We start from the raw sequence: 27272 nt of genomic DNA, 5'->3' as shown, positions 1-27272 counted from the left end.
TTAGAAGAGAGCTGACCCAAACCTGGCTCATCAGCCACAGCGGTAATCTGTTCATGCGACTTCTAGCCATTTTGTTTAAACAGTGATGCAGCTCGTTAGAGAGGAAAGCACATTCCATACAGAAGAAGGAAGTCTGCCCCAATCTGCTTTGCCGACTGCAAAGTGGCAGCAATCATCCAGCACTTGGTAAGTTGATACGGTGAAGTTCAGTCAGGCACATTTAGTTACTACAGGTTGCCCTGACTCGGAAATAATCCAATAGTCTTTATGGTAGGCTTTTGTCTGTCTAAGCAGGGTGCACAACATTATCATTACACGTGCATGATTTCTGTGGGTAGGAAGAGAATATTGGATTTCAAGTTAATGCCTCTTCTAGCTTGTAAAATAATTTCTGATGAAGTGGGTTCAGACAAATGAGGTATTGCTGTATGAAAAACATCCTAGTGTACATCACCCCTTCACAAAAACAGGCCTATAAATAATGTCACTAGAGATCCCTCTCACATCTCACAGAAATGCATTCAGCCTGCAACAGTAACACAGATCACGAGTTAGATGATTGTTCAAAACAAAGACAGGCTCCCCCCACGCTCCCACAGTAAGTCCAGACCCGAGTTTGTTACTTCATGCTAACTCGGACTCCTGAGATGCAGGTTCTCATAAAGGTGTGTTTAAACTCCACAATCAGAGTACCACAAGATCCAGAATAGGAGATATTGTATTTTCCTGGTCAAAATCTCCTTCACAAGGCCACTTAATGGCATATTTAGCATGTGTTGAAACAGGCTGAAGCATCTTCTGGTAGCCCTTTATTATATTAAAAAACAACAACAACAGCAACAAAACCACAAAGAGATGTTCCAAGCTAATGCATGACTATCTTTGGGGTTCCCTCTTTTTGTTAAGGTTTTCACAAAATACAAAATTAAATGTCTTTTCTACATACAGAACAAAGTAGAATCAAGTAACTGATTAGAGTATGTACAAAAACTTACACATTCTGTCTTGTTCTTTAAAAAATATAAATATCAATAATGTTCAGTAGAATGGGTTGGTTTTATTTTTAAGGCTTCATTCTTTTAGATCCTTCATTATTTAATGAGGTGCCAGGTAGGCAGGAAAGGGAGGGAAGAGAGGAAGTCATGTTTTTTATTAAAGGTAATGTGTTTAATTGTTGTGAGACTCTTCCTCATCTCTGGAAGGAGGAGATTTCCCTCCACATTGATTTAAGTTTCCAGGAAGCAGAGGTGGAAGGAAAGGAAAATAAAACCTTTATTATTGCTATTTTTTTCCTTCATTAAAATCTTGTTTTAAACCTGTCTCCATTCATTGTCTTTGTAGAGAACCATCTGCCAAGTACTTGGATTAAACAGACTCAGGCAGGAGGACTGTATCCCAGGTCCACCTGGGAAAGGTTAGAGTGAGGAAGAGACTGCTGGAGGTGTTTTACCACCGACCCCGGCAGAGGTAGCAAGTGCTGCAGCTAGCGCAGCTGCTGCTGTTGCATCCCTGGGCGTGAAGTCTGTGGGGAGGCTTTCCATCAGGCACTTGAGCTGTTCCTGACCCAGTTTGATTTTATCGTCTAGCTCTCGCTGCTCTATGAGGAGTGCGGACTTCATCTTTACAAAGTGCTGGTAATCCTGGAGCTGTTCCTCAGAGAGGTAGTTGCCCAGGATTTCCAAGACCACCCGTTCTCGACGGTCAAGGTTTTCCTTCAGTTCCCGGGCATCTTCGTGCTGGCCAGCCAGCAGTTTCCTCTTCTCGTTCAGTGAACTCTGCACACACACGAGACAGCGCTTCAGTATCAGCAGCACCAAACTCACCGATTCCCCCTCTCCTTCCTCCCGATACCACGTTTGCCACCTCTCAGGGAGGCGGGGTGGCTGCTACACTCCCAGACATACTGTCAAAAGCCTGGGGGAGGAGGGTGAATTCCTTGTTATGGATTGAATGTGAATCCCACTGAATCAGACTCTGAATGTTCTAGTCAATGGAGGGCAGAAAGTGCTCCAAGAAAGTCAGTAAAATTTGCTTGAAAGCAACAACTACCAGGAAAATCTGGCTTTGTCTCTCACAACCACCCAAAGAATGTTAAAATGCGGCTTCAACTGAGGTAAAAGGCAGTGGGTTGTTCCACGACGCACAACACCATACAGCCTTTCCTCAGCTGTGGGTCACAGACATGCTGTCCTGAACACGGCCATTCTGTTTCAAGACAAAAGCCACAGGATCTGAGACATTTTTACAAACCGGGACCAAGATTCCTAGAGACAGAACCACGTTTCCTACTGCTTATACATAAGCACTAAGACAACTGCCTTCCTGTGAGCCTTTGGAGGTCCTAGCTTATACAAACAAGCACGTTCTTGTGACTGCAGCTGTCCCGCACCCTGAAAAAGGCCAAGACGCTATGGCTGTGCACATACATACCCGCTCTTCACTGTTGGCATTTTCCCCCAGACTACTCAGAACGTTCTCTACACGGGCCAGGCGTCCCGAGAGGGAGAGCAAGAGGTTCACCACCTTATCCAAATCACCAATGAACATCTTGTACTTGTCAAACTCGTTAGGTTTGCATAGCTTGCTGATCAACAGCTCCACCTCCTCTCCAAGAGCATTATTCATCTTAATGTCTGCAAGCAGACCCTCCTTGGCTTCCTTCAGGATTTCCAGTTTGTGGGTCAAGCTCCCGATGAGCTCAGCCTGTCAGAAGGGAAACACATTGCCACATCGGTCATTACCACGATCACCCTGGTCATACGGATGACGACAACAAGAGGATATGGCTACAGTTCCTGAGGAGCAGGGTCAAGCCAGCAACAGCTGACAAAGACAACATTAAGGAGGAAACAGAGAAAACTCTGAAATTTCACATCTAGGCGATAATCCGAATACCCGATCAGATTGCATGAAGATATATTTGTTCTACCATCAATGAACATTTATAAAAGAGACATCTGATTTGGTGTACCATGTTCTGATACCCAGCTACCTACATGTGAAGGATGTAGGTTGTAGGTTCTGTAAAGTCTCCACGTGAAAAGAGCTACAGTCACATCTGCATATTCCCCACTCCCTGCCCCAGCCTGAAATTGCTTGTTTGGATGTTGTACTTTATGACCCAGAACTGTACAAAACAACTGGCAGAAAAATGACTTTAAGCTGTATTCATGGCATGACAGGAGGCTAAGCTGACCCTTACTAGTTCCATATGGCTTAGCAAGAAAGAGGGAATTGCTATGTATTTTCCCCTCCTATAGTACCCTAAACTACTGACTGCTCCTTACTTGGCCACCTCAGTGTTGAGATGCAAGCCTGAAATTCAACTGTGACCAAAACTACCTGCCTGTGCAGCTGCTGCCTTATGCAGAGAGGCATCAAGTGAGCATTTACACCAAAGATGCTCTAAATTTACTTACTGACTGGGCAAAGACGTGGAGAGCACACACCCATTTTGTGAAAATGCTGGCAACTGTTTCACTGCTGAAGAAAAGGGGGCCCCCAGGGTTCGGTTACTCCAGAAACAGCAGTGCTGCACATGTGCTGGAGATCCTCATTTCAGTTAGGATTTAGGGGAAAGACATATGCAAAAGCAGAAGTCTCTGGCCTGGGGCGTGCAATTCTTGCTTCTGTTTACTCAGAACTGAGAGCACAGAGAGCAGGAAAAGCTCTTCATACAGGGGTTGGGTATTTTCAGTCTCTTCAGTTTATGCACTGCTGGGGCACCATTACATGTATGTTAATCTACTCTGCATACAAACACTGCAGGATGAAATACAAGTAAATCACAAGGTTGCCTGAAAATATTCTCTCAAAATCTTCTTTCCATCAAAACTGACGGTCACTTCAAGTAGGAAGGCAGTCTCCTTCAAAGGAGAAAGGACCTTCAAACCCAGGTCAGGCTGGGGGTTGCTCTGAATTGGCCCTTATCCCCAGGGGTGGCCAGTCAGAGTGGGGTTTAAAAGGCTGGTTTTGCAGCCGGGAAGTTAACAGCACTGTTTAGCCAGACACCACTAGATGGTACACTTTGCGTGCATCCTCTGGAGCGCATGGTTTGGTGGCTGCACTACAGCCTACTGTCAGCTTTCACATATATGCAAAGACTGAATAAAATGTGCGTAATATTCTCTTAAAACAAACATCATCAGGCTTATGCTGGAATGACTTCTAAGTCATGCCGTTTGTTAGCAGGGTAGTTCAGGGCGAGAGGAGAGCAAATCCCACCTGCCAGGATAAGGGACAACCAAAACTCCTTTACTTGGATTCTCCCTTCAGTAGGACAGGTAGCACCCACAGACAAGAACCAACAGTTGCCCTTCCCTCTGCCTGTGATGCTAATGCCACCTTCAAAAGAAAGATCCGAGGTCCTGACCAGTTGATTGCTGGACCAAATCCTAAGGGGCAAAACAAGGGATCCGTTTTCAATGAGTACGATGCCGGCAGGGGGAACTCTACAGCAGGACTCTATGGGCTGGACACAAAGGCGAGCATTAACCTCAACAGGTTTTCAGGAGGACCGAGCTGCTCAGAACTGGCAGCAGCTGTTTCTCCCTGCTCTGGGAGCTTTGCTCAAGGTGCAGACCTGCTCTCTAACCGTAGCAGGAGGCTACCTGACTGCTGGGAGGGATGTACCTTTGTCCTGAAGACATGGGAGCTGGACAGGGACTGCGAAATACTTGCTTTGTGTTCATTAATCAGTGACTCTCCTGCGATCCCAAATGCCAACCAATATAGCTCCTTTGCATACTTACAATGGAAATGAGCTTGGTTTATCCAAATGACCTCTCAGAGTGGCTGCCTTCTCAAATAATGCCTATACAAATGTTCTTTCACACAGACCATGAACAAACATACCAGGGAGATCTTGCTGTCTGGGCCTAATCGCTCCCATCTATTTCTGTTTTTCCATGCAAATGTAACCTTTGAGGCCTGGGACTTGTCCTCCGTTGCAGGCTCACATCTACTTGCAAGCCTGTCAGATGCTTGCAGCATGTCCACCGACTCCTTGGAGCAGCACCCTCATCTTGTTTAATCACTCCCTACCTGGTATAAGCAGTCAGACGGTTTTGAAGTGAACAGCACCCCAAGAATCAATCAAATGCTACAGACATGGCAGGGGCTGCGATTACCTTTGAAGCTGGGTGCTCTACAACCAATGGCTCGGGCCAGATAATTAAAGCAGCAGACAAAGGCCTTAGGCAAATGCTTTTGATTAGCAACACATGCATGATCCATCTGTGTAGACTTGCTACCCAGAATCTGTGTAGGACCACAGAAATAAGAGATGGCAGGCACAGCGACTGTCTCTAACCTATTCCAGTGGCACGGTGTGACAGCTCTTAAAGACTTGACAGGGTCCTACTTGCACCTCAAATGCTCCACAAAATAGGGCTAATCTACTCACTTAGCACTCATCATTTGTGTTATAGAGCACTTTGATGGAGGTCCCATTCTAGCTGTCACTGTATTAAAGCCTGGTATGGAACAGATTTTGCTTAGCAGATGAAAGCTGAGAACAGAAACAGTAAGGCAATATGAAAAAGAGAGGTGAGCTCTCCAAGTCAGGGCTGCAGGACAAATTGCATACTCGCAAACATCACTCAGCCTCACGACTTCTCTCTGCCTTTTTACACTTCGCATGGGGATGAAGACCCAGAGAAAATGTGGAGTTGTGCCAGAGACACGTGAATTCTCTGCACTTTGACAGAGAGGCTGAGTTTGGGAGCCTTTCTTTAAATCCATGCCTGATTTCAGTGCAAGAAGAATTAAGGACTGTATTTACAGCATATGGGACTTGCACAAATATTTGTATCATTCAGTATGTTTAAACGCTGCTGTTGTACAAACAGCATGAAATATGGGCTGTGCTATGTTGTCCAGTCCAATGTAGGAACTTTTAAAGTTACAGGTGGGCAGGCACAGCAGCTTTTGACAGGAAGGTAGTAGGTGTGTGAAGGGAGGCACAGACAGGCAAGTATCTGCCTGTGGCTCCTTGGGATTCGTGAGCTTCGCAACATGTCTGTAATTACAAGGTAACCAATGTGAGACAACCACCTGAGCAAATTAGAAGGCCCTGCAAAAGCCCTGGAAGACAGAGCACCCAAGCCTACAGCAAGAACTGCAGGTGCCATTCCTCAGTGAAATGTAGCCGCAATAACAGAGGAAAATATTTCCTCCTCTCCTGCCCTGCTCTCCTCCCACCCAAGTCATCACACCGAGGTCATGCTGACTGAGCTGCTGATGCGCACATAGCTTTCAGCAGGTCAGTGAAACAATAAAGTGTGTGGGGGGAAGGGTAACCAATGTTTCTTTGGAGGCAGTGAGTGCAGACAGCAGGTAAAATGGGTGAACTGGCTTCGCTGAAGAGGAAAATCCTAGGGCGAAACCTCATGCACTAAGACAGTGCAGTCACCAGCTGGACTCTGTTCCTATTTCTAACCCGAGCTGTCCTTGCTCAAGTCACTTCACCTCTCCTTTTCCCTTCCTTGCTACGGGACAGGGACTGCCTCTTACAACCTGTACGTTCAGCATTTGGCATAACACAGGCCCGCCTCATGGTTGTGCAAGATCTGTACTCAGTAAGTACTCAGATTAGCTCTCTTCTTTCAATCTGGGTCACCCTAACGAAGCTTCACAGCTGGCCTCAATGCACCCAGCCCCCACACAACTTGGGACTGCCAAAAGCTGACATCAAATAGAAATGCACTTCATTTTAGGGCTTATTATTATTTCAGGAATGTAACCAGCAAATGGTGGTGTGTGCTGAATTTACCTTCTTCTCATTGATGTCTAGCAGCTCCTCTTCCTCACCTACTTCTTCTGGCAAGTCCTTGATTTTATTCAGCAGTTCTGCTTTGGGTGCTGAAACACTGTAATAAGCAGGACAGGTGACCAGGGTTACAGGAGCTTCCTTTTCTTCTCTCCTACACCACGGGGAAAAAAAAGGAGAAGTTCAGTCTGGCCGTGACCTTTTCCCATGCCTAAATCCATGGTTTTCCAGCACTCCCTCTTTGGTACCTTTCCAGTGTTATTAACCACAAAGGAAATGGCCAATTCCTGCCATCAGAGGGTGCATGTCGACTGCTTTCGTATCTCGCCCCTGCACAGAACAGCACAGCTGCTCTGTTAAAATGTTGACTGGTTAACAATTCTCTACAGGATCAGATCCTTGCTGAAGGCAAATTAGCACAGCTCAGCTCGTGATGGATAGACAGACCATCTTATGTGGCATGGTGCATTACAACTTATTTCTGTATGGCTCTCCAGCTGTCACTTGGGAGTCTCTGTCTTAAAAGAAAAACACTGGAGGACTTGGGCTGATCTCTGCACCCTCCTGTAATAAGAAGGCACCCCCATCCCTCCTTCCAAAATTTGGCCTCATTATCTTTCTGCCTGCCACTGGTTTGGTCCTGATTTTACTCTCATATCTCTGTTACCGTGCTTTAGACTGAATTGCTTCAGATTACAACGATTAACATAGCAAAATCAAACAACATCTCCAGAGATGGTTCACTTCCTGCCCTGTTACCAAGCTCAGCATTATTTTCTACACAGCCCAGAGAGGTAAGCTCAAAGGCTGCACATACAGCCAAGCTCATGAGAAAGGGAATTCAGAAATGCCCCGCCAGTCCTCATGCCTGGGAATGGAGAAACTCACTCTCTGCCAGCATCCACCTATACAGATACAGAAAAAATCAGGACAGGCTTGTCCTTAAAAGCAAGCAAGCAGCGAGTTCTGCTGCGACATTAGCCCACCACCCAAACAAGCAGTGCTTACGTGTCATCTTCGACTGCTGTCCTGCTAACTTTCTTCTGCGTCATCTTCCTTTTCATGTTGCTCTCCTTCAGCAAGCTGGTTCCACTGGGGAAAAGCCCTTCCATTAAGTCCATGGTTGTCTTCATTTTGGAATCTGGGTCCAGGATATCAGCCAAAGACTTGTCTTTATGGACAATTTCTTTTGCTAGAGCCTCGGACTTAATATCCTCTGGGGTCTTTTTCTTTGTTTTCACTGGAGGTGCTGCGCTGAGTATCCCGGAGTCCAGGCTGCCATTTTCTGACTCTCCGGTGATGACTGCTGGCTCCCTGTGGTTACCTTCAGGTTGAGTTATGGGCTGTCTATCAGCACTTGGAGGCCCTTCAGTAGAAGCAGGTAATGGGTGCTGCTTATCCACAGCAGACGGAGAGCTAGTCCTCTTTGATGCAGGCGGTGAGAGGGGCCAATTATTTTCACCGATACTGGTGCCCAACCCTGTTATCTCCCTCTCGGCCAGGGCTTTGGGAAAGCTTTTGAAGCTGCTATGGACAGAAAAATTCTGTGAGATGAAGATAAACTTGCCACACAGGACCATTGTGAACACATAGTGAAGGCCTAAGACAAGTAAGTTTTCCTTCTTTCACTTATTCTTGTGTCTTTCTTCTCATTTCAACATGGAAAGGCCCACAGTATGAAGCTCCTGGCACCAGAAGCATATTGTCCCCTCAACCTGGACACTGCTGTTTTGTCATTCCAACACAGGAAGTACTAGTGAGGGAAGAGTCACTTGGCTTTCTGCTCACAAGCTGGGGACATTGCGTCTCACCACCTGGGAGTACCATCCCGAGCAGCCTATACTCATTTGTCTTCTTCATGTTGGAAAAGCTAATCACTACCACAGCCCTGGACAGATTTTTCCCGGATGGAAATCAGAGCAGCTCCTTGGGAGCGAGGGAAGCTGTGCCGAGTTAAGCCAGCTGGGCACCTAGCCCAAAGTCCTATCCTTCAGGAAAAAATTCACTATAGAGTGTGACTGTGACATACTTGTGTTGTTACTTCTTGGCAGATGGTCACTGTTTCGTAACAGCATTATTCTGTGCCAGGTCTAACATGTATTCTGGGAAACTCTAACTGTTTGGAAAAACCATCATGGATTTTCATAGTTCTCTCTCAAAAACCAGTAACTGGAAGGAGTCGGCAGCCATTTTAACTCTTCAAGCTAGTGCGAGTAAGAAGCAACCCCACTGAAATCTATATGGTAACTGCAGGGAGAACAAGACCAGGATAGTTTCTCACCCATAACCTCCTTTGCCTTGCTGGCTAAGCACCTGTCAGTGCATCTGCTGATGGGCCACAAAGCTTTTTCCCTTCTTGCTTTCTGCCCTGCCCTGGCCACATCATTTGACAACGCTCTTGGCAGCCAGCAAAGCCTAGCGGCAGCGAGTCTGCCTGTCTGTCCCTCTCCTCACTCTACTGCAAGCCTCCCGCTCAGCTAGCAGCTGTGGGTGGGTCATCACGGTACGCGGAGCTCAGTCACATTTGTCTGGAGCCCTGCATATCTTACTGTATATGGCCCTACAAAGCCCGAGACGCGGCGTTACAGCCCCCCCTTACCTCACTTTGGCCTCCTCTGTGAGCCTGGTGGATTTGTCTCCAGCTGCCCCATTCCCCTCAAGCGCCACCGCTGGGGGAGTAGGTGGGAATTCCTCCATGCCGTTTGCAGAAGTGCAAGAGCTCAGCTCAGGAAGAGGACGGGATGGCAGTGGGGGTGACAACGGTGAAGCAATGACACCGGGCTGGGCAGGCATGAAAAACACCTCGTCGTCTTCATCGTCCTGCAGCAATGGCGGGGGCGTGAGCTGCAGGCCCGACTCCGAGATTCGGAGATGGGTTGTCCCCTGAGGAGGAGGAGTCTCTGGGTCAGAAGAAGTGCTGCTCTGTGTCGGCAGGGACTGCCACCTCTGGAAGAACTTTGGCCCAGCCGCTGGAGGAGACACCATAGCCCTTGCGTAGCTGTTGTCTTTGACCGAATGAGCCCACACCACTTTGGGCGGGAGGGATCTGTGAAGCAGCCCAGCTTTCCTTCTCCGCATCATTTCTTCCGCGGGAGTTTCAGGGGATCTATCCTGGACACCATCCAAACACTGTGCCTGAATATTACCGTTGCCCTCAGGGGGAACAGCATCTCGTTTGGCATGGTGCTGTCTCAGAGCCTGGCCATCACCTGCACTCTGGAAGTCTGAGGGAGTCTGGGTGGGTGTATTAGGGGAGGACTGGTCAGATCCAGAAGGAGTAAGGTTAAGGAACAAGGGTTTAAAACCTTGCTTTTGCTCAGGATAGTGACTCCTTGCCTCTGTTGGGGATGGGACAAATGCAGAAGTCCCACTATCTGGCCTGGAAAGTTCTGAGAGCTTGTGGTTCTCGGTCAGCGTGGCAGACCCGGTAACAACCTCGCTGCTGTGGCGAGGATGGGGATAATAACTTGTGAATGCCATTTTTTCTGAGTGGCTTCTTTCTTGCTTGCTGAAAGACCTAAATACCAAGAGACAGACCATGATAAGATTAATAATTAATCAATGAGCAAGGAAAGCTATTGTGCACCTCCTTAATGAGCAAATTATGCAACCGTATCAGAGGCCTGGGTCAGTGCTTGCTGATCTAGGTGAGGTGCAATTGTGCTTTGAAACTGGTGGTAAAATACAGTCTACTAATGCTAGGGACACAGAGCCAAATCCATTCCCACTGACCATCTCCCATCATTTTCAGCGTGTGCTAGATCACACACACATGTGCATACATGTAGTAAGCATCACAGCAATAACTCTATAGAAAAAAATCTTAGGGAAACCTAAGTGCCTGGCTTCCTTTCCAGCCTTCCTTTGAATTTTGTTTGTTACACATGGGGCTAGTAGCAACTGCTGTAATATAGACTACTTGACATTATCTACCATCAAACTCCATTCTCAATTGCTGATAATTTTAAGAATTTCAGCTTTATGGGCCAAAAATCCCCACAACATTATCTGCTCCTTTTGGAAAGGTGCTATTAAAATGATTCAACTGTCTCCGAGAACGAAGTGAGGCCAAAAAATGCTCTATTTTGATGGCAGAGAAAAATTAAAAAAGCTTTTACAATCTCGGAATCCTGTTAGAAAAAAGAGCTCCACTCAGATAGGCAGGTGTTACAAAAACCAAAGCCAATACACTTCAACTGCAAACGGACGTTAAGGCTGCAAAGGCAGCAGATAAAATTATTCCTTCCAGGTCTTTAAAGATGTTCTCATGTGAGTCTGAGAAACAGTGCCTGGCCTTTGAAGTGAGGATCCTCCTCAGAATACATAGCCAAACCTACTTGCCCGTACAGCTATTCAGCTGGAAACCAAAATGACCAGTAATAATAGTGCTAGCAGATGCAAGAGAAGATGGCCTAAAAACATGAGGCCATGCCATAAACAATAAAATACAATAAAGCTCTACTGCCAATGTATTTTCTGTTCTTGAGATGCATGGTTCAAATAATGTGACACTGCTAATCTGTGATGTTTGAGACTTGGGCCCCAAATTTGCTCTCAGATGTACTGGTACAAATTAAGAATAAGTGTCAAAAACAGGGGTCGTTCTGGCTTTATTCTGGTGTAATTGAGAATAGAATTTGGCAACCTTTGCCTGGGGGTGGGGAAACTTCCCAGACAGATTGCTCTTGGTATTGTCTGTGGTTCCTGGACAGTAGCAATGTGTATTCTTTTCAGATGCTCAGTGTTTGTCAGAAATGCCAGATGGTAATTCTCTAATTGAAAGATCTCTCCTACTGTGGAAGCAACTGTGGATTCTAAAACTGGTGGAGCAACAACCACTTCCAACAGTGCTTACGAGACAGCTATTGATGACACCTGGAGAGTAGCATAAGCATGGGGCGTAAGTCACAGAGCACGTGTGACCGGACCAAGTGACTGCTGACCAGGGTTTCTCTAACTTCACCATGTGACAGTTTTCCTCCTTGAGCAAGAGAGGTGGTAGGGATGGTCCCATCTCCTCTCCAGCACATTAAGCAGCTGTATCCCAAGGAAACCTAGAAGCGTAATTCCTACTGCCTGCTGTTGCCTTCCCTGAAAGGCCCACGCATGGACTATGCTACAGACAGCGACAGGATAGTGATAGTTAGATGTGAGAGGACCATCTAGAAAACCAGCTATTTTGGGCTGACAATCACAGGACAGACAAAGACCGCATCTCTTAAGGGATAGATTAAAGATGCTACAATAATCCCACATGAATCAGACCGTGAAATACTCACTCACACTGGGGCAGGTGAACATTCAACAGTATCCTAATAGTGGAACTCCTTCTGTGAATCATTGACACATGGGTAAGGTCCTGGTCTACCTGTCCCTTTCAGTCTGCAGAGGATTCAGACCTTGTTCTCACTGCGAGTTAAATGTAAAACTTCTACTGGCTTCAGCAGTGAATGATCAGAGAGCCCTCTGGCTTCCAAAACTCATGCCGGTTCTCTTTCAGGTCATTTCAGGTGCAGTAACATAAGAAAAATCACTCAGCAGCTGAGGCGCGTAGGGAGTGGTTTGCAGACTGTGTAGTGGGACCCTGTGTCCTCAGAGCCAAGGACTTTATCCTGTCTTCTCCCATCCCCTTGTTCTATCTTTTGGGAAATCCAGTTCTGATCAAGAAGGGAAAGCAACCTCACATCTCCCAGAAGAAATGTCCTTGCAGAGCATGCAGGATGCCTACGCAGCAGAAACATCATAAAACTGTTAATACCAATAATCTTTGTGCAGTAAAGCGTGAAAATGAGAAACCTACATTTCGTGCCCCAATAAACTTGTTTTCAGTCTGGGTGTTCAATCCCGTTACTTGGAAAATAGGTTGGGGAAAAAAAAAAAGGAAGCTGCAAGTAGTTATTGAGGAGAATGATGAAATACCATCTCTAGAAGAAATGGGGAGGCAGGATGAACTAAACCAGCTGTATTGTTCTCTTAGGAAAAAAAAGGAAAAAGTTACACTGAATCAAAGTAAACGGGTGTGTTTTAAATAATCATAAAAGGATGTGCCTGAAGGCAGATTGAGTCCCTCTAAAACAACATTTACGTCTTCTTAGGGGCAAAACCAGCCAGCCAGTCAGAAGTAAGATCCAGCTAGACTAGGAGCCTTTCTCTACTTCTAGCTGTGGCTTCCTGACCCAGAGCTGCATGGTGAAACCTTTGGAGACAGCAATGTTAACTCCCACTGTGACAACAGAGTGGGTTGACATTTACTGCAAGTTTGTGAGAAACAGAGCTCCTTTGTGAAAAATTCTTTTAGTCCCTCTTGATGGTTTTTACTGTAATACGAGTTAGCTGTTTGGGCACTGGGAGCTTAGGGCAAACATCTTATTTATTATTTAAATGTAAATACAGCAAGATCAACTTCAGTTCTAGTTAACTTCAAAACAATCCACTGCTAAGTGGACAGTTACATAAGTCCTAATATTATGATTTTTATGATCACACTTTTCTATTTTTAAAAACGTTTCTCTCTCCCCTGTTGCTGAGCAAAAATATCCTGCCTGCACAAAGGAAAGCAGCCTAAACACAAGCTCCCAATTCAGCAAGATAAATGAAATCTCCCTGTTTTAGTCCATGCAAATGTTCACTTGCTTTTGGGGAGGCAGCATCCTGGACCGGAGAAAACCAGACAGAGCGGGACATCAAGGTATTTTTTCCTTTAGAATCCTTAAGTTATGACAGCATCTAGATGCGAGTTCTAACAGCAGATCAAACACATTTTGGAAGTTACATAACTGGAAATTTGCTGCAGAAACATGCTCCAAGATGACATGAGGAGGACTTGATAGTGAATTAATATCTATAGTGAAAAAAAAAAAAGCTCACAGCAATGTACTCCTCCTAATTCTGCTGGACGGAACACACCCAGAACTGTGTCCATGCAGACGTTTTCTCTAGTTTGTCACGATCCATCCATTTACATAAACACATGACAACTGCTGCTGGCAGCAGGATGGCAAGAGCTGATCCTGCAGTAACAAAGTGGACATTAACATATACGTACCTGGTTCCTGCGCTGACCACATAGAAAGGATCTCTCACCATGGGGCCAAATTCACTGCCTTCCCTTCTCAGCAGGTCCTGGAGTGCAAAGACAGTATTAGCAGCGAGTGGAAAGCAAAACAAAATAACAAAACACTGATGCTTCCTAGCAAGAAGAGACCATAGCATGTGCCATATACAGATGGGAGGAAAACTCTAGCGTGGCGTACTGCTCCCCAGTACCCTACTCCTGCTTAGAGGACTTGTCTGCCTTTTTCTGGATGGATTGTGGGCCAACAGGCAGACTTATTCAGAGCAATGGTTTTTTAAAACCTCTCAGCAAGTCCTTGCCTCTTCTAAAAACATGCTCAAGGGTATCAGTGGGACCTGGGTGTTCACCTCTGTTTTACATGCAAGCAAGAAGCTGGGACATCACTGAAGCAGCCTTAACCGGGGAAGCTAAACAGTGAACAATCTGTGCCCAAGCTCAGTGCCAAAACAGGATGGAGACGCTGCAGAGATGTTGAATGTCACCAAGGTTGGAAACTCCAGCAACAGGCAGAGGTGCTGAAAAACATCGCTAAGTTTGGCACTTGATTCTTTTGAAAACCAAAGCGCAGGAACTACCGTCTTTAGGCATTAATGTCATCTAAAACCAGATAAGTTTTGCAGCTGAAATACCTTTGTAAATCTGACTCTCTCTGCCCTAGAGCTCCCACCATAGAACACCAGCCTATTATGAGACATGAAAGCAAATGCTCAGCCTGCTTTTGAAGAGGTTGGTATTTTCTCCTGTACGATCTTTCCAGCAGAGAGCATTTCAGTGCCCCCTTACTCCACACTCTTAGTAATCTGCTTTTTTGGTCAGCGTTGTTGCAGAGGGACGATAAGTGCAGATCTTGATTTAGGAGTCTGGGAGCTGGGAAATATGCAGGCTGAGACAGACTAAAGAAGCAGAGAGGAAGGAAGGCTGAGAATGCGTTCTGAAGACTGAGAGCTAAAAATTCCACATGGCTATCAATTTCTTTATATCTTTAAACAAATTCCTACAGTGACATTGCAATGTGATTTATATGCAGCCTGAAAGGAACATTAGACACTGTACACAAGGCCCTGAAAAACATACAGTGAGGCAGAGAAGTCTGCTGCTAAACTGGTAATAAACATTTCCCACAAAAAATCTGAAAAGGCCAAAAAAATAAATAATTAAAAAAAATCACCCTGTTGCTTTGGCTTTGTCCCCCACTTTTGTAGCTCTGGTTTTGTATTGGAGACAGATCAGAAACAAAACTAATTAAGTGAGCACTTAAACATATACTTCCCTTTCAAACAGACACTTATGGATTGGTGTCTATGTTGGAAGTCAAACATGCTTTCTTCAATTAGGATTTAAGAACAGGATCTTCACAAGTGCCTTGCTGCCTATGGGACTAAATCCTCATTCCAGAACTGGATAAAGCTAAATCACTCTGGGTAACAGCAGTAAGGGCTCTCCCCTCTTCTGTATTTGAACTAAGACATTGTAAGCAGGTCTGCAGTGCTGTTCATCGTCTTCCTCGAGTCAGCTTCCAACAGGCAGAAACTCTGGTTTGCCTGCTGAACGTATGCAAGATTAAAAATGAGCCAACAAGGGGGAAATAAAGATCTCAAGAACTGCCCTGTATGTCCCCTGCCCGAGAGAGTGGGCTGGGTAAAAATGAACTAGGGCTGCTCGTTGTCCAACCTGTCATTGAAAAGTGCATTTTAGTGATTTTTCTCTTTCTGGATGCCTGTTTTTATTGCCGCTCTGACTGTTCCAGGAAACAGAGAAAGAGTCGCAGCTTGGCCTTTACCCTAACTCTTTCTTAAGGACTGTCCTCTTACTGAATGCAAGACTTCATGATCAGCAAGTGTGACAAAATTGCACAGATGAGCGTGATGCCTGGCTGGTGTGGAAAAATACTGATGATGGGATGAGACAGCGGTGGTTATGGAAATGCATTCTGGTCACTTGATATTCACAAGCTGCTTTTTTAATTCTCTCTATTTAAAAACTTAGCGTGGGATCTGAGGTCTGTTGAGGGAGGACATTTAGAATGAAGCACACGACGAGTTTGGGAGGACAGCTCCTTCCCCTGCACCCCAGTTTGGCCTGTTTCCAAGATGCTGCCCAGAGTCTCCTTTACATTACTTGACCCAGTACCACTTTGTTATAGCTAGGTAATCTGTTCTGGGCCAGTGGCAAGTGCAAGAGTCGAAGCAGATGTCCTGGATCTCAGCTGCCCTGTAAATACGTGAGACTGTCCAAACACCGAGACTATTTGGAGCGAGGAGCCTGTCCACACATTTTGGTTGTTTCCTCCCTCTCCCTGTGATGAATGGAGCCTGGCGTGGAAACGGGGATTGGGCAGCAGACCCATCACTGTTGTAAACCCATGCGGCTCTACCAGTTGCAGTTACCTAAATAGGTCTGAACAGATTTCAGCCAGCTGAAGAGCTGGCCTGGACAGTTGTTCTTTAAGTAGTTAGCCTGTTTCTACTATTTACCATCATCAGAGTCAGTCAAATTCCCTATTTGTGACATCAGTGCAATGTTCCCAACCGCCAAGCAGGGGACATGGAAAGAGCGGCCAGGGTCTCCACTAAGTTTTCTCTGCAATGTTTCCCTCCAGGGCTTGGAGGCAAAACATAATGGTTACTTGGCAGTTCGTCCGCTGAACATTTCCCAGCACTGTCAGGCACAGTGGGAGCCAGAGCAATTCCAGGCAGCCTTTAGTCTTCTCTACTTTGCACCGGGAAAGTGGACTAAGGCAGAAAGCAGCAACAGCATATCACCACCTTAATGGTACACCCCACCGGAAAGGTACTCGGTGCTCCTCCAGTGATGCTGACAGGTAAGATCAGGACACCTCAGATGGGATGTCCAGAGCAGCAAGAACACATGCACACTACCAGCATATGCACTGAAATCCCAGCATCAATGAAATCCCTGAAATAGCCCCGACAGTAAGAAAGCTGAACAGAAGCAGTACCCCACCAGCAAGCATTTAAAACAGCATCCTGGTAATTGAAACGCAATAAACTGTCTCCATCTCAATCTGCACTTAACCTCTCTCTAACCAATGGAGTAATTGCCATGACTGAACATCAGCCTGCCCTCCAACATCCCCCCTCATTCCCTGGTTCAGAGAGCCCTGCCTGCCTGCACACATGATCCAGTTTGCACATACCTGGTGTTTCTTATCCGCCGTGGGAGACGATCTGGAACGTACATGCACAGGGACTGTCTGATTGTCATACCTATCAAGCAAGTCTTCCACAGACACCGATTTCCCAGATTTCCTGGTGGTGGAGTGTGTTTCAAAGACCTGCTCCTGCTTCCTGTAGTGAGGCTGGCCCTGCATGCCCAGAGGGTCTGTCTGCGTGCCTTTGGTGAGCTCCGTTTTGGCTCTGTAGTCCCGGCACCTCTCTGTTTTCGGTCGGCTTGTGACCAAGCTGTCTTGGTGCCCTGTCTTCTTCTCATCTCCACTCATATCGAAGCAGCCCATCAGGCCAGGAGGAAGCGTGGACGATATCCGCCCCGTCCTGGATATCCGCTCTATGGACTCTCTCCGTCGGTAAAGGTTCTGGTCCTGGAGGGAATTCATGCTGGAGGCAGAGGAAAGGCTCTGGCTGTCTGGGCCACCTGCCTGTAGGTAGGAGCTGTGGGAGCGCTCCCTCAGCAGTCCGACATCTTGTGAGGATGGCCGTCTCCCTGTTTTGCGCTCGATGTAGTCAGCGAGGGCGTTCTGCTGGAGTTGCTTGAGCTCCGGCTTGGAGAGGCTGGCTGTGGAAGAAGCTTTGCCATCCCTTTCGAAGATCTTACGCCGGTCAGCCACCGTGTTCTCTGGGAAGACAAAATGGATGCTCTTCTTCTGGAAGGAGAAAGGCGATGGCTCCCCATCAGAGATGCCCACCTCGTTCATCTTCTCCGGCTCCGAGTAAGACCGCTTCTTCTGCTCTGCCGTCAGCCGCTTTCGACCCCCGATGCGCAAGATGTGCTGTGTCTTGGTGTAGTCCAGGGCGGAGAGGCTGCCTTCCGTCGGCGTGATACTGTGCCTCTCCTTCGGGGTATGGGGAGACGCCGCCGTGCTCCTCATGCCCACGTGGGCCGAGGCAGGCCTCTGGGTCGTCCTCTTGGGTGCGCTCCCAAACGGGGGGCTGATGCGACGGAAGGAAGTAGCCCTCAACACCCTGGACTGAGCATCTTTAATGCTGTTCCTGTAGGCCCTGTTAAATGGTGTGTCCAGCTGTGACCCGTGGGCATCCTGGACATTATCCTTCCAGAGGATCTCCTTCTCAGGCTCACCTCCCAGCTGGAATGTGCTTTTACTCCTCGGTAGCTGAGCCACCCTTATTTGCACCTCATTTTCAGGACACAGGCTGTAGTATTCGCTGGGTCTTGCCTGCTTCACCGAAGCCGCCATCTGCAACTCTATGGGGCGCCAGTCAGCCTCTTCCAGCTTCCCGTTCCTGACAGAGGGGCTGGAGACCCTGCCTGGCTCACTGGGCAGCTGGCCAGGCTCACGGAGCTTGCTCCGCATGTCCTCCAGGCTGTGCAGAGAGCACCTCGCGCTGGAGGCCTGGCTCGTCCTGCTTGGCCCGTAGTGCTGGCCGAAGCTGGGAACGCCAGCGCTCTGGGGCCAGTGAGTGCTTTGCTCTCGCTGTTCAAACTTGCTGACCTTCTCTAGCACCGAGCAGCGGGGCTTGCCAGCGTCTGGTTTGCCATAGGGAAAGCTTTGGGTGCTGCTAGAGCTGAGCCGGCTCCTCCCAAAATCAGAGGTCTTTGGGTGCTGCGGAGAAGGAGGCTCTTCGCACTCTGGCTCGGCAGCATGGAATGGAGTCACGCTCGTGCCCTCCTCCTCCTGCCTCGCAAAGGCCTGTGGGTCCACGTCACTCCACTGTTTGTGCCCCTGTCCCCTGTGATCCTTCTCCTCTTTATTGCTGCTGTTCAAGAAGGACAGTTTGGTGTTGGAATAACCCTCGCCTGGTTGCATCTCTTTTACCTCGGAGCTGCTTTGTCTCCTGGAGCTCTCTGGGATGTTCTGCAAGGAGGAGAAGCCATACTGCTTGGCCCTGCTGTGACCCCACTGGTGGTGAGCAGCAGCGTCTCTCTCGTTTATCTGTGTGTTGCCATTTTTGTCCTCCTGGGATTCAGCTGTCCAGTCCTCTTTGGGCTGGTAATGGGTTTTTCTCTCACTAGCATCCCTCAGATGGGGCTGCGGAGCTTGAAGACTGTGTTTGGAGGCCTGCGCAGTACCTGCAGTCTCTCGGTTGCTGTGTGCTACCTTGTAGAGAGGTAACAACTCCTCCTTTCTCGACGTGGTCAGGCAGACTTCTGGGCCTGCCGCGCTAGGAGGTTTCTGCTGGAGAAGTTTTGCTGCAGCATCGTGCTTTCTCTCAGCTGCTGGGGGCTGGTAGAAGATGGTTGATCTGTTTGTAGTGCTTTGGCTTCCATTCTCATCAAAGCCCAGGGTGCTGCTGGCTACGGCCTTGTCATAAGAGACTGGAAGAGGCGCTGAGTACCCGCTTTCTTTGGCCAGAGCTGGATAAAGCATCCCGTTATTGCTTGCAGAAGGCTGGGGCACCTGGGCATAGTGCGGCTCTGGGGAAGGTACTGGGTAGACACCCGTAGGCAGCAGGGGCTGCCCCGGCTGGGCTGGCTGGGAATAGCTCTGCTTGGGCTTCATGGTGGGGCTGCTCTCTGGGCTCTTCTCCACCACAGTGTGCAGATGCCCTTCTCCGAAGGGGGTTTTCAGCAGCGGACCCTGGGATAGAGCGCTGACAAGCAGAGGCCAGGCCCCTTTCGCGTGGGTTCTACCAGGCTTGTTCAGATCAAGGCCAGTGCATGAGCTGGGCCTCTCGTGATGCCTAATGGCTGCGTAGCTGTCGCTGCGAGTGGGAGGCAAGGGAGGTCCCTTGGGGGGCTGGCTCTTGCTGTCTGAGGAGCCCTGGCCTGGCTGCGCCCAGGAGGGAGCTGTGTTGTGCCGGCTGAAGCCGTGGAGCCTGCTGTGGCCGCGACCATCCAGTGAAGCCCGGGCCTCACAACTTGGAAGCAAGGCAGAGGACTGCACCTCATACTCCTCAGAGATCCCTCGCTGGGCGTCGTAGACTGTCTTGACATACCTGATGTCAGCTTGCCTCATGCCCTCCTGCAGGCCACCTCGGGACTGCATGCTGTCTGTAGAGCAGGAGTGCTCCTTGCTGAATGGAGGAGCGGGATACTCGGGGATGCTAGAGTTGGTGGAGAAGGAGCTGTAGGCAGAGTCTCTCTTGCTGTGGAAGTGGGAGAGCTGGTCGATGCTGTTGGTGGATTTGGCCGGGGACAGGTGACAAGGGTGATAGCCAGGGGAGGAGTGGTCCAAGCTCTCCATGCTGCCCCGGGAACTGTACTGATCAGGACTTCTCCTCAGATAGCCATGCTCATAGCCAGAGAGATCGCTGGTTGAGGAGCTGAGGAAGAGCGAGAGAAGAGTAAAAACCCACTGTCAGCAGAGGAGAGGCACAACAACTTATAAGTGAGCTCAGAAGCAAGATGTTTAGTTTTGAGAAGTGCAGATGAAAACCCATATTTGGGCCTTACTCCATCCCATCTGCAGTCATCCCAGTTCACAAAGAGGAACTGCTTGACATTGCAACACATGGCTCTTACTTACCACAGAAGGGTGGGAAGGAAACACAGACAGAAAGACAGTGCATCTCTGGAGCCAGGGAGGATCAACCCCACCCATCAAACCTATCCTAAGCACTTGGAAAGCTGAATGAGTGCCGACGCCACCGAGGAGGAGGAGAGGAGCACAAGAGGCGTTCTGGGAGGAATCTAATCTCTTTCTTTTTTTCCCATTTCATTTCTTTTTATGGAGATGAAGACTATGCCCTGGCAGGCTTCCTGGAAATTCAGCTGTCCTAAGGATAGTTTGTTTGCTGCGAGAAAACTAAACTGACAAGACAGAGAAAAGATGCACGTGTTTGTGCGTGGAGGCAAGCGGGGGTGCAACAATAGAAACAGTTTGACAATGCCCCAGGAAGTCTTCACAGCCGCCTCCTCATGTAGCTGAGCAGGTGCAGGTACACCTTGGCACCTGCTCCGAGATACACGTGTGTCAAAAGAGGACTTGTGGCCACCAGAGACGTGTTCAAAAGAAGGATATTCAAGATCTTACTATCAGTGGGAAGGGAGGTCCTTGTGCCGGCCACAGTTCTTTTCACATCTCACAAGGGGATATCACAAATTTATGTGGAGTTTCCCCTGGCTAATCTCTCCTCCCAGATTCAAGCAAATACACTGAGGATTGGGAAGCGTAGCCTCAGGATTTCACTCTTCTTCCCTCTGTTCTCAGCTCCCCTCCCTTAGACATTGCTTTTTCTAGTTCCCTGTGCAACTACATGCGCTGTCCTGGCACAGCCACAGGAAAGCACCAGGAAAGGAAAGACTTCGGTCCCACACAAAGGGTGGCAGGGCAAGGGTCAGAGCTGGAAGCAGGAATGGAGAGGAGCCTGGGTCTGCCAGGGCGCAAGCTGCAGCCTCAACTGGCACCGGGAAAAACAAGCTCCATTTCTGTGTGCTTTGCTCCACTGGGATAACAAAACCAAACCTGCTCCATGCAGCGGGGGAGCTGGGGATACACAGCAGCTCTGGGAATCAAAAGGCAGCAGGTGTGTTCGGTAACCCCCTCCCTAAAAAGCATCTGCTGAAAAGTCTAAAGCTTGCTCCAGATCATATCCCAGCCACAGTCAGTTCTACCCTGCTGGATTAACACTGACAAGCCCAAAGGACAGACAGTGGGGAGAGGGCTGCTAAGGACGAGGAAAAGCAGAAGGAAGACTGCTCGCGATGGGAAAAAGCAGCAGCTCTGCAGAGAGATGCAGAGGAACATAGAGACAGGCAGAAAGAGATATGGCAAATCTCAGGATAAAGCTGGTTTACTCATTTAAATGCACCACGCTATTTTAGTTTCAAATAAATATCTCCCTGGCAATGCCCAGCGCAGCGCTGGCCAGCTGGCCACTAGATGTTCCCCGTGCTCCTCTTCAAGCACCCGGGAGACAGAGCTTTGCTGCCAAAGGCTCTGCCAGGACCTGTGGCTGGGAAGCAAAGCCCCTCAGTGGGAAATGAATATGCTACAGCATGATCTGTGCTGAAGGCCAGAGATGAACATACATTTTTTTCTGCAACCATCTCCTCACTTCTTTTAATGCTCTCTTTCCTTTTCCCTCCCCTCTGCCAAGGCTTAGTTTCACCTGTAGAAGAAATGATGTTTAAATCCCAGTGGCTATAAGCAGAGTTTCCTGCTCCTGAAACCCTTCTGCCTTTCCAGGGAAAATCCTCCAAGGGCAGACTTTAAACTTGCCCCCCTCAAAGCCTACCACCAAGTACCTTTTGGGGCTGCTCAAGGTAGCTGAGGGGTACGTCTGCCCTGGGCATCTCTCCTCTGTGTACTCACCACACTGTGTAGCCTCACAGAAACAGCCCCAGTGCGCTGGGATCTTATCACTGCTTCCAATCTGCCTAGGCCATGGTCCATGGCCAAAACCAGAGGTGCCTCATACCACCTTCTTTTAACAGCACTATGGTTACTAGTTTAGTCTTTTGGGGACTGATAAACCACTGCCCTAACTTCTTAGAGAAACAGCCATGCATATACAGTTATGATAAAGCTGACCCCTGCAGAAAGTAATTGCCAAAACCAAGAAATCCCTTGCTGACTTCTCACCCTGGGAGTGTCGTCGGTGATGCACTGCTTATGGCTGCTCCTGAGAGCGGCTCAGTTATGCTGACAGGCACAGTTGCCCTGCTACCTACATCCTTTTCTTCCTTTTTTTTAATAGGCTAACTTTGACTTCGGATTTCTTTTCCTTGGCTGGGGAAACAACCATGCTGTGTTTCTACATGGAGGCAGTCTGCAGAGCAGGTCTCCAGCTCCTGCATCCGGATCCACAGAAAGCTGCATTAACGTCCTGACAGTGGGCTCCCATCTTGGCAGGAAGGGGGATTTCTAAAGCAATTCATTTCCTAGCTGTTAATCAACTCACAGAGCACTTAAAGGACGAAAATACGGCCACTTTATCTGGGTAACCAAACAGGAGCTGAAGCCTTCCTAACTCTAATGCTAACCCTGGCTGTTTGTAAACCTGTCCAGCTGTATGGAGGTGACTGATAACATTTTTCTATCACATCTTTTGTCCCCTTCCTCCACTCCTGTGGTCTACATTTAGGCCCTGATCTTGTACTCAGCACCATCAAGACACTTCCTTGGGCATGAGGCAGAGCCTCCCTGAAGCCAGCATGACACTGGAAACAAGGAAGGACATAGGAGTGGGGGACTAGGTTAGAGGCATGCTAGCTTGGGAGCCTGATTTCTACAGCCATGAGAGAGATATGAAAACAGGGCAAATGATACTAAATTAAAAATGCACACTGCTTTACATCTCTGCCTATGCAGCACAGGACCACAGCTGTGTAGTGCTTACCTGGAGTGGTAGGACTGGTGCCAGGGGGTGCCAAGCGTACCCTGAGATATTTGCATCATACTGGGATCGGGTTGGTTCTCCACAAGCTTGGTTGAATGCCAGGAGTGAGGTCGGCCTGGAGTTTCACTCCGCCTAGGTAAAAGCAGAAAGATTTTGCACATCAGCAACAGGCCAGATCTTCCAAGGAAGGTGAAAGTGAAGTAACACCAACAGCCACATTTAAAATTGCTCGTGCTCACTTCTGTTTCACTGCTACATTCTTGTCTCTTCCAAGCGAACCAAGCAGTAGTCATGCACCGTTCCCGAAAATCACACAACATGCTCCCCCTCGTAGTTGCAAGGCAACAGGCATGGGCAGACAAGGGGGTTGTCACTGAATGCGGAGGGTCTTCCTCCGTACCTCCCAGCCAGAAGCCTTACCCCTTGGGAATGAGCCCGGGTGCCCATTCACAGGGATCAGTTTGCAGGCTGGGCTGCGTGCGGACTCCCACACAATGCACCAAGCAGGGTGGCTGCATGTGATTCTTACGGATGCTGAAGGAGCGCGTTTCTCAAAAGGTTCCCTTCGTTTTGAAGTGACGGCTGGCAAAGTCATCTAAAGAATCAAATACCATGAGGGGGTGGAAGCCTGCACAATGCTGTTTTGATCTCTCCTCAGCACTGGTAAAAATGCAGGAAGAGACGTGACAACCAAGTGCCAGCAGTGTGCGTCCTTCGCATCCCCCAGGGCCTTGCAGCCGGCCAGCTGTCCCCCTGCAGCATGTGAGCCTGGGTGCGTCCCCGGGCACGGCACGGTTGGCCTTCGGTTGCTTCAGTCACCAACGCTAAGGAAGGCCTCCATCAGCTCTCAGGAGAAAAAAAAACCACGACAACCTTGTTTAAAGCACATAATGGCGCAATGGAAAGTTAAACCAGGGGATTAGCAATCAAGTACCCTGAACATGCCACACAGACTCTCCTTCGTCCTAGCCTTTGGGCTTGTCCTTAATCGTCCCTCTGCTTTCCATGGGGGATCTCTCCCCCTGCTCTAGCACTCATCTCCGTGGTTTCTAACTCTTCCTGTGGGATCGAAGAGCAGCACTGGACCTGTGTACCACTGAAGTCCCAAATGTGACAGCCTGCAGGACAACTTTGACTACCTATAAAGCATAAATGCAAGATATGACGCATCCTTGTCTCGCTGAAAATTTCACAGTACAGCACGTCCTGAATAAGTCAGTAAATAGATTAAAATGCCCTCTGCAGATGTAAACCAGACACCAAAAAAGGACTCTCCTAGTACCGCCTAAGATAATGAAAAGAAACGATACAGGAAAATGTACAAAGTAAAAAATGATTGTTAGGGTCAGATCCTTTACTAACACAAGTTAACATTGGCACTGGCTGATGTCCTACGACATGGAAAAGCATTGGCAGAAAGTGAGAGGTAGAACCATTTCACCAGTAGTTTTTCCATACAGATTTCAGCAGCACACCTCATTCTCTCATCATCAGCTAAAAGAAGAAAGAAAAAGGGACATTCTTTTCCTTTTAACATTTGTTGTGACAGGATTGTCTTAAGTAAAGCTGAACTGGAGGTTTACAGAGAGCGAGCTGAACTGAGCACCATTTTACCATTACACGTGTAGGTGTGTTTAAAACAGAGCTCTTTTGTTAAGCTCCTTGCCCAGAGAAACAAGGAAGCTGAACGCTGCCGGATGGGAAGTTGACAAAAGTGGTCATTAAGAATAACCCACATTCTTGCCTTTTCCGTTGCAGAGGTTTAAAGACTCTCTTTGTACTTTCGAGTAGTATGAGCCCCCAGCATTATTTTTTTTGCTTGGGAAAGCACACTGAATGATCACAAGCAAAGCACGTTACCCCTTGATTTGATCAGTAAAAAGCTGCAAGGGAGCTGTGTAGCCAATCTTCTGAGCCACACGTATTTTAAACCCCTTTGGTTGATATCCTTGTAATAATACAACACATGGACAGCGAAGCTGTGAATTTAAGCCAGAAGACATGCCGTACCGGTTCAGTGCGGGATAACCTTGCATTGTTTCCACACCTACCTGATCCTGGAAACATGGATTAAGGGTAACCGAATCTTAGCCGAGCTTAAGCCAGGAAAGGAAGCGCTGCGGTACACATGATCTCCAGCTCATGTTGCAGACTCACGCAGGTGATCTCCAAGGAGGCGGCAGAATGGAAGTATGGAGGGTCTCTGCACACACGTGCACCGAAAGGCAGAGAACAGGGGGCCTCATCCATTCGCTACTGAATCAACCGAAAGACTTTCCTTGAGACAGAGCTCTGAGGTTGTAAAAGAAAGGCACAATCAATGCTGCCGGTGCCGGTGTGTGGGCGTTCAGGGAACACCAAAAAGTTCCCAAGCTTCAGCCTTCTGTAACACCTGAAAATAGCACCTTGCTTCACTCTACTTCCTTAAGCTTAGTTTATAATCATTATTGCCTAATTAGGGAAGAGGACCAGAAGTGAACTGCAATATGACAGTAAGCACCACAGTGTCTAAAGGAGAACAGCTATCTCCCATTACAGATGGAGCGGGTGCTGAACATGGTTTATCTGCCAATTTTGCGACAGCTTTTGGTTACGCTTGCTTTAACGCAGAGCACAACTTTCAGGAAGCAATAAAAACCAGTGCAAGATTAAACTCTTTTTGGCAAGTGGTGCAGAACTGTTTTTGTAAGGCCCACAACGTCAGATCCTGATTCATCCCAGACAAACTGGCTGAGCGATGAAACTTGCAAATGCAGCAGCTAATTCCAGACTTGAGTGAAGACAAATAAATCATTAGATCTTTAACTGGTATAAATTAGGTGTAGCATAGTTGCCTTCAACAAAACCAGGAGCAACAGCTGACACTTTGTTCCAGGAGGTTGTAGCATTTCAAAACACAGAACTGTAATAATAACAACAACAACAATAACAACAACAAAATGACCTCACTCCCTTAGCCTTTATACTAGTTCCTCAAGGGCTGCACTTGTACCATACTTGCAAAAGCATCTGGACAATCTTATTACTAAAAAATTCTCCACTTGAGATAATGGAGAAAGTGATCCCTCTGTTGTAAATGCCAAGGCTGAAAAAGACACTCCCCGTTCCTCATGGACACCCCCAGTGATCAGATAACCTGGGCATCCAGGTCAGATTGGCATCATGACAAATGCCTTGGAGTGAAGATACCCAGAGAAGTCAGTGGACCTTGATGCAACGCTGGCATCTAAATAGGCTCCACGGCAGCTGTAACACTGATTACATACCAGATACTGCCAAATTCACACCGTAAATTGGAAAACCAAAGGGAAAAGAATAGTCTTTAATCTTGTCCAGCTGCTGTTATCTGGGTGCTACTTGTTGCTATACTGGTCACAGCATTTTCAGACAGAAACGTGACCGGCACATTAGCAGTCTCCTCTAACACAGTCTGGCAAAGGCTTGATGCAGTCTGGCCTGCAACGACCATGCTGACATTTCTGAGGCCCTTTACCATTAATAGCTCTGTAGCTCTCTCTTATTAGGAAATGCTGAGCATATTCTTCTCTGTAATGTCTGTAGATTATTTTTATGCTTTGTATGCAAAACAGTAACGGGACTTTATAAACATACCTTGGCACTAACTCTACAAATGAATCAGCATCTAAAGAACAACCATCTGAAGCTTTCTTCACAGGATAACTTAAAGGTTGATTTATCTTTTTCCCAAGGTTACAAAATAAAACCATACAGAACAATGTATTCAGTCTAATTTCTGTTCTTTACATAGTGTTCCTCACTGATGCCACAGTACATGCACAACCAGAGCACTTTGCAATTCAAATGTACTCCAGCCCAGTGTCCTCCAAGCGCGCACAGATACTTCTCTATAAAAAGGCCCATCTTTAACCAAAGCAAACAACCTAGCTTCTTCAAATTGCCATTTTCATTTTTTCTACATTTGCCTAGAAAAGTTTCCCTTTTCCTAAACCTCAAAGTGGAGCAGTTTGGG

The 27272-nt window shown here is 47.7% G+C and overlaps 1 protein-coding gene across 1 annotated transcript in view; it reads right to left on the bottom strand.

Moving 5' to 3' along the window:
• Positions 1 to 799: 799 nt before the first annotated feature.
• Positions 800 to 27272, bottom strand: part of SHROOM3 (shroom family member 3) — a 153210-nt gene continuing 126737 nt past the window's right edge. Inside the window, exons 3-10 of the mRNA XM_010575507.1 lie at positions 23282 to 23413; positions 17002 to 20263; positions 13815 to 13891; positions 9369 to 10286; positions 7778 to 8296; positions 6773 to 6923; positions 2431 to 2703; positions 800 to 1775 (exon numbers count right to left, since the gene is read on the bottom strand). Of these exons, the coding sequence (XP_010573809.1) occupies positions 1416 to 1775; positions 2431 to 2703; positions 6773 to 6923; positions 7778 to 8296; positions 9369 to 10286; positions 13815 to 13891; positions 17002 to 20263; positions 23282 to 23340 (5619 nt within the window). The 5' untranslated portion in view covers positions 23341 to 23413 and the 3' untranslated portion in view covers positions 800 to 1415. The remainder of the gene's footprint in view (positions 1776 to 2430; positions 2704 to 6772; positions 6924 to 7777; positions 8297 to 9368; positions 10287 to 13814; positions 13892 to 17001; positions 20264 to 23281; positions 23414 to 27272) is intronic.

The sequence above is a fragment of the Haliaeetus leucocephalus genome, unplaced genomic scaffold, assembly GCF_000737465.1.
Source record: "Haliaeetus leucocephalus isolate CR32 unplaced genomic scaffold, Haliaeetus_leucocephalus-4.0 Scaffold484, whole genome shotgun sequence".
Classification (NCBI taxonomy): domain Eukaryota; kingdom Metazoa; phylum Chordata; class Aves; order Accipitriformes; family Accipitridae; genus Haliaeetus; species Haliaeetus leucocephalus.
Note: the sequence above shows the minus strand (reverse complement) of the source record. Positions and strands in the feature narration are given on the sequence as shown.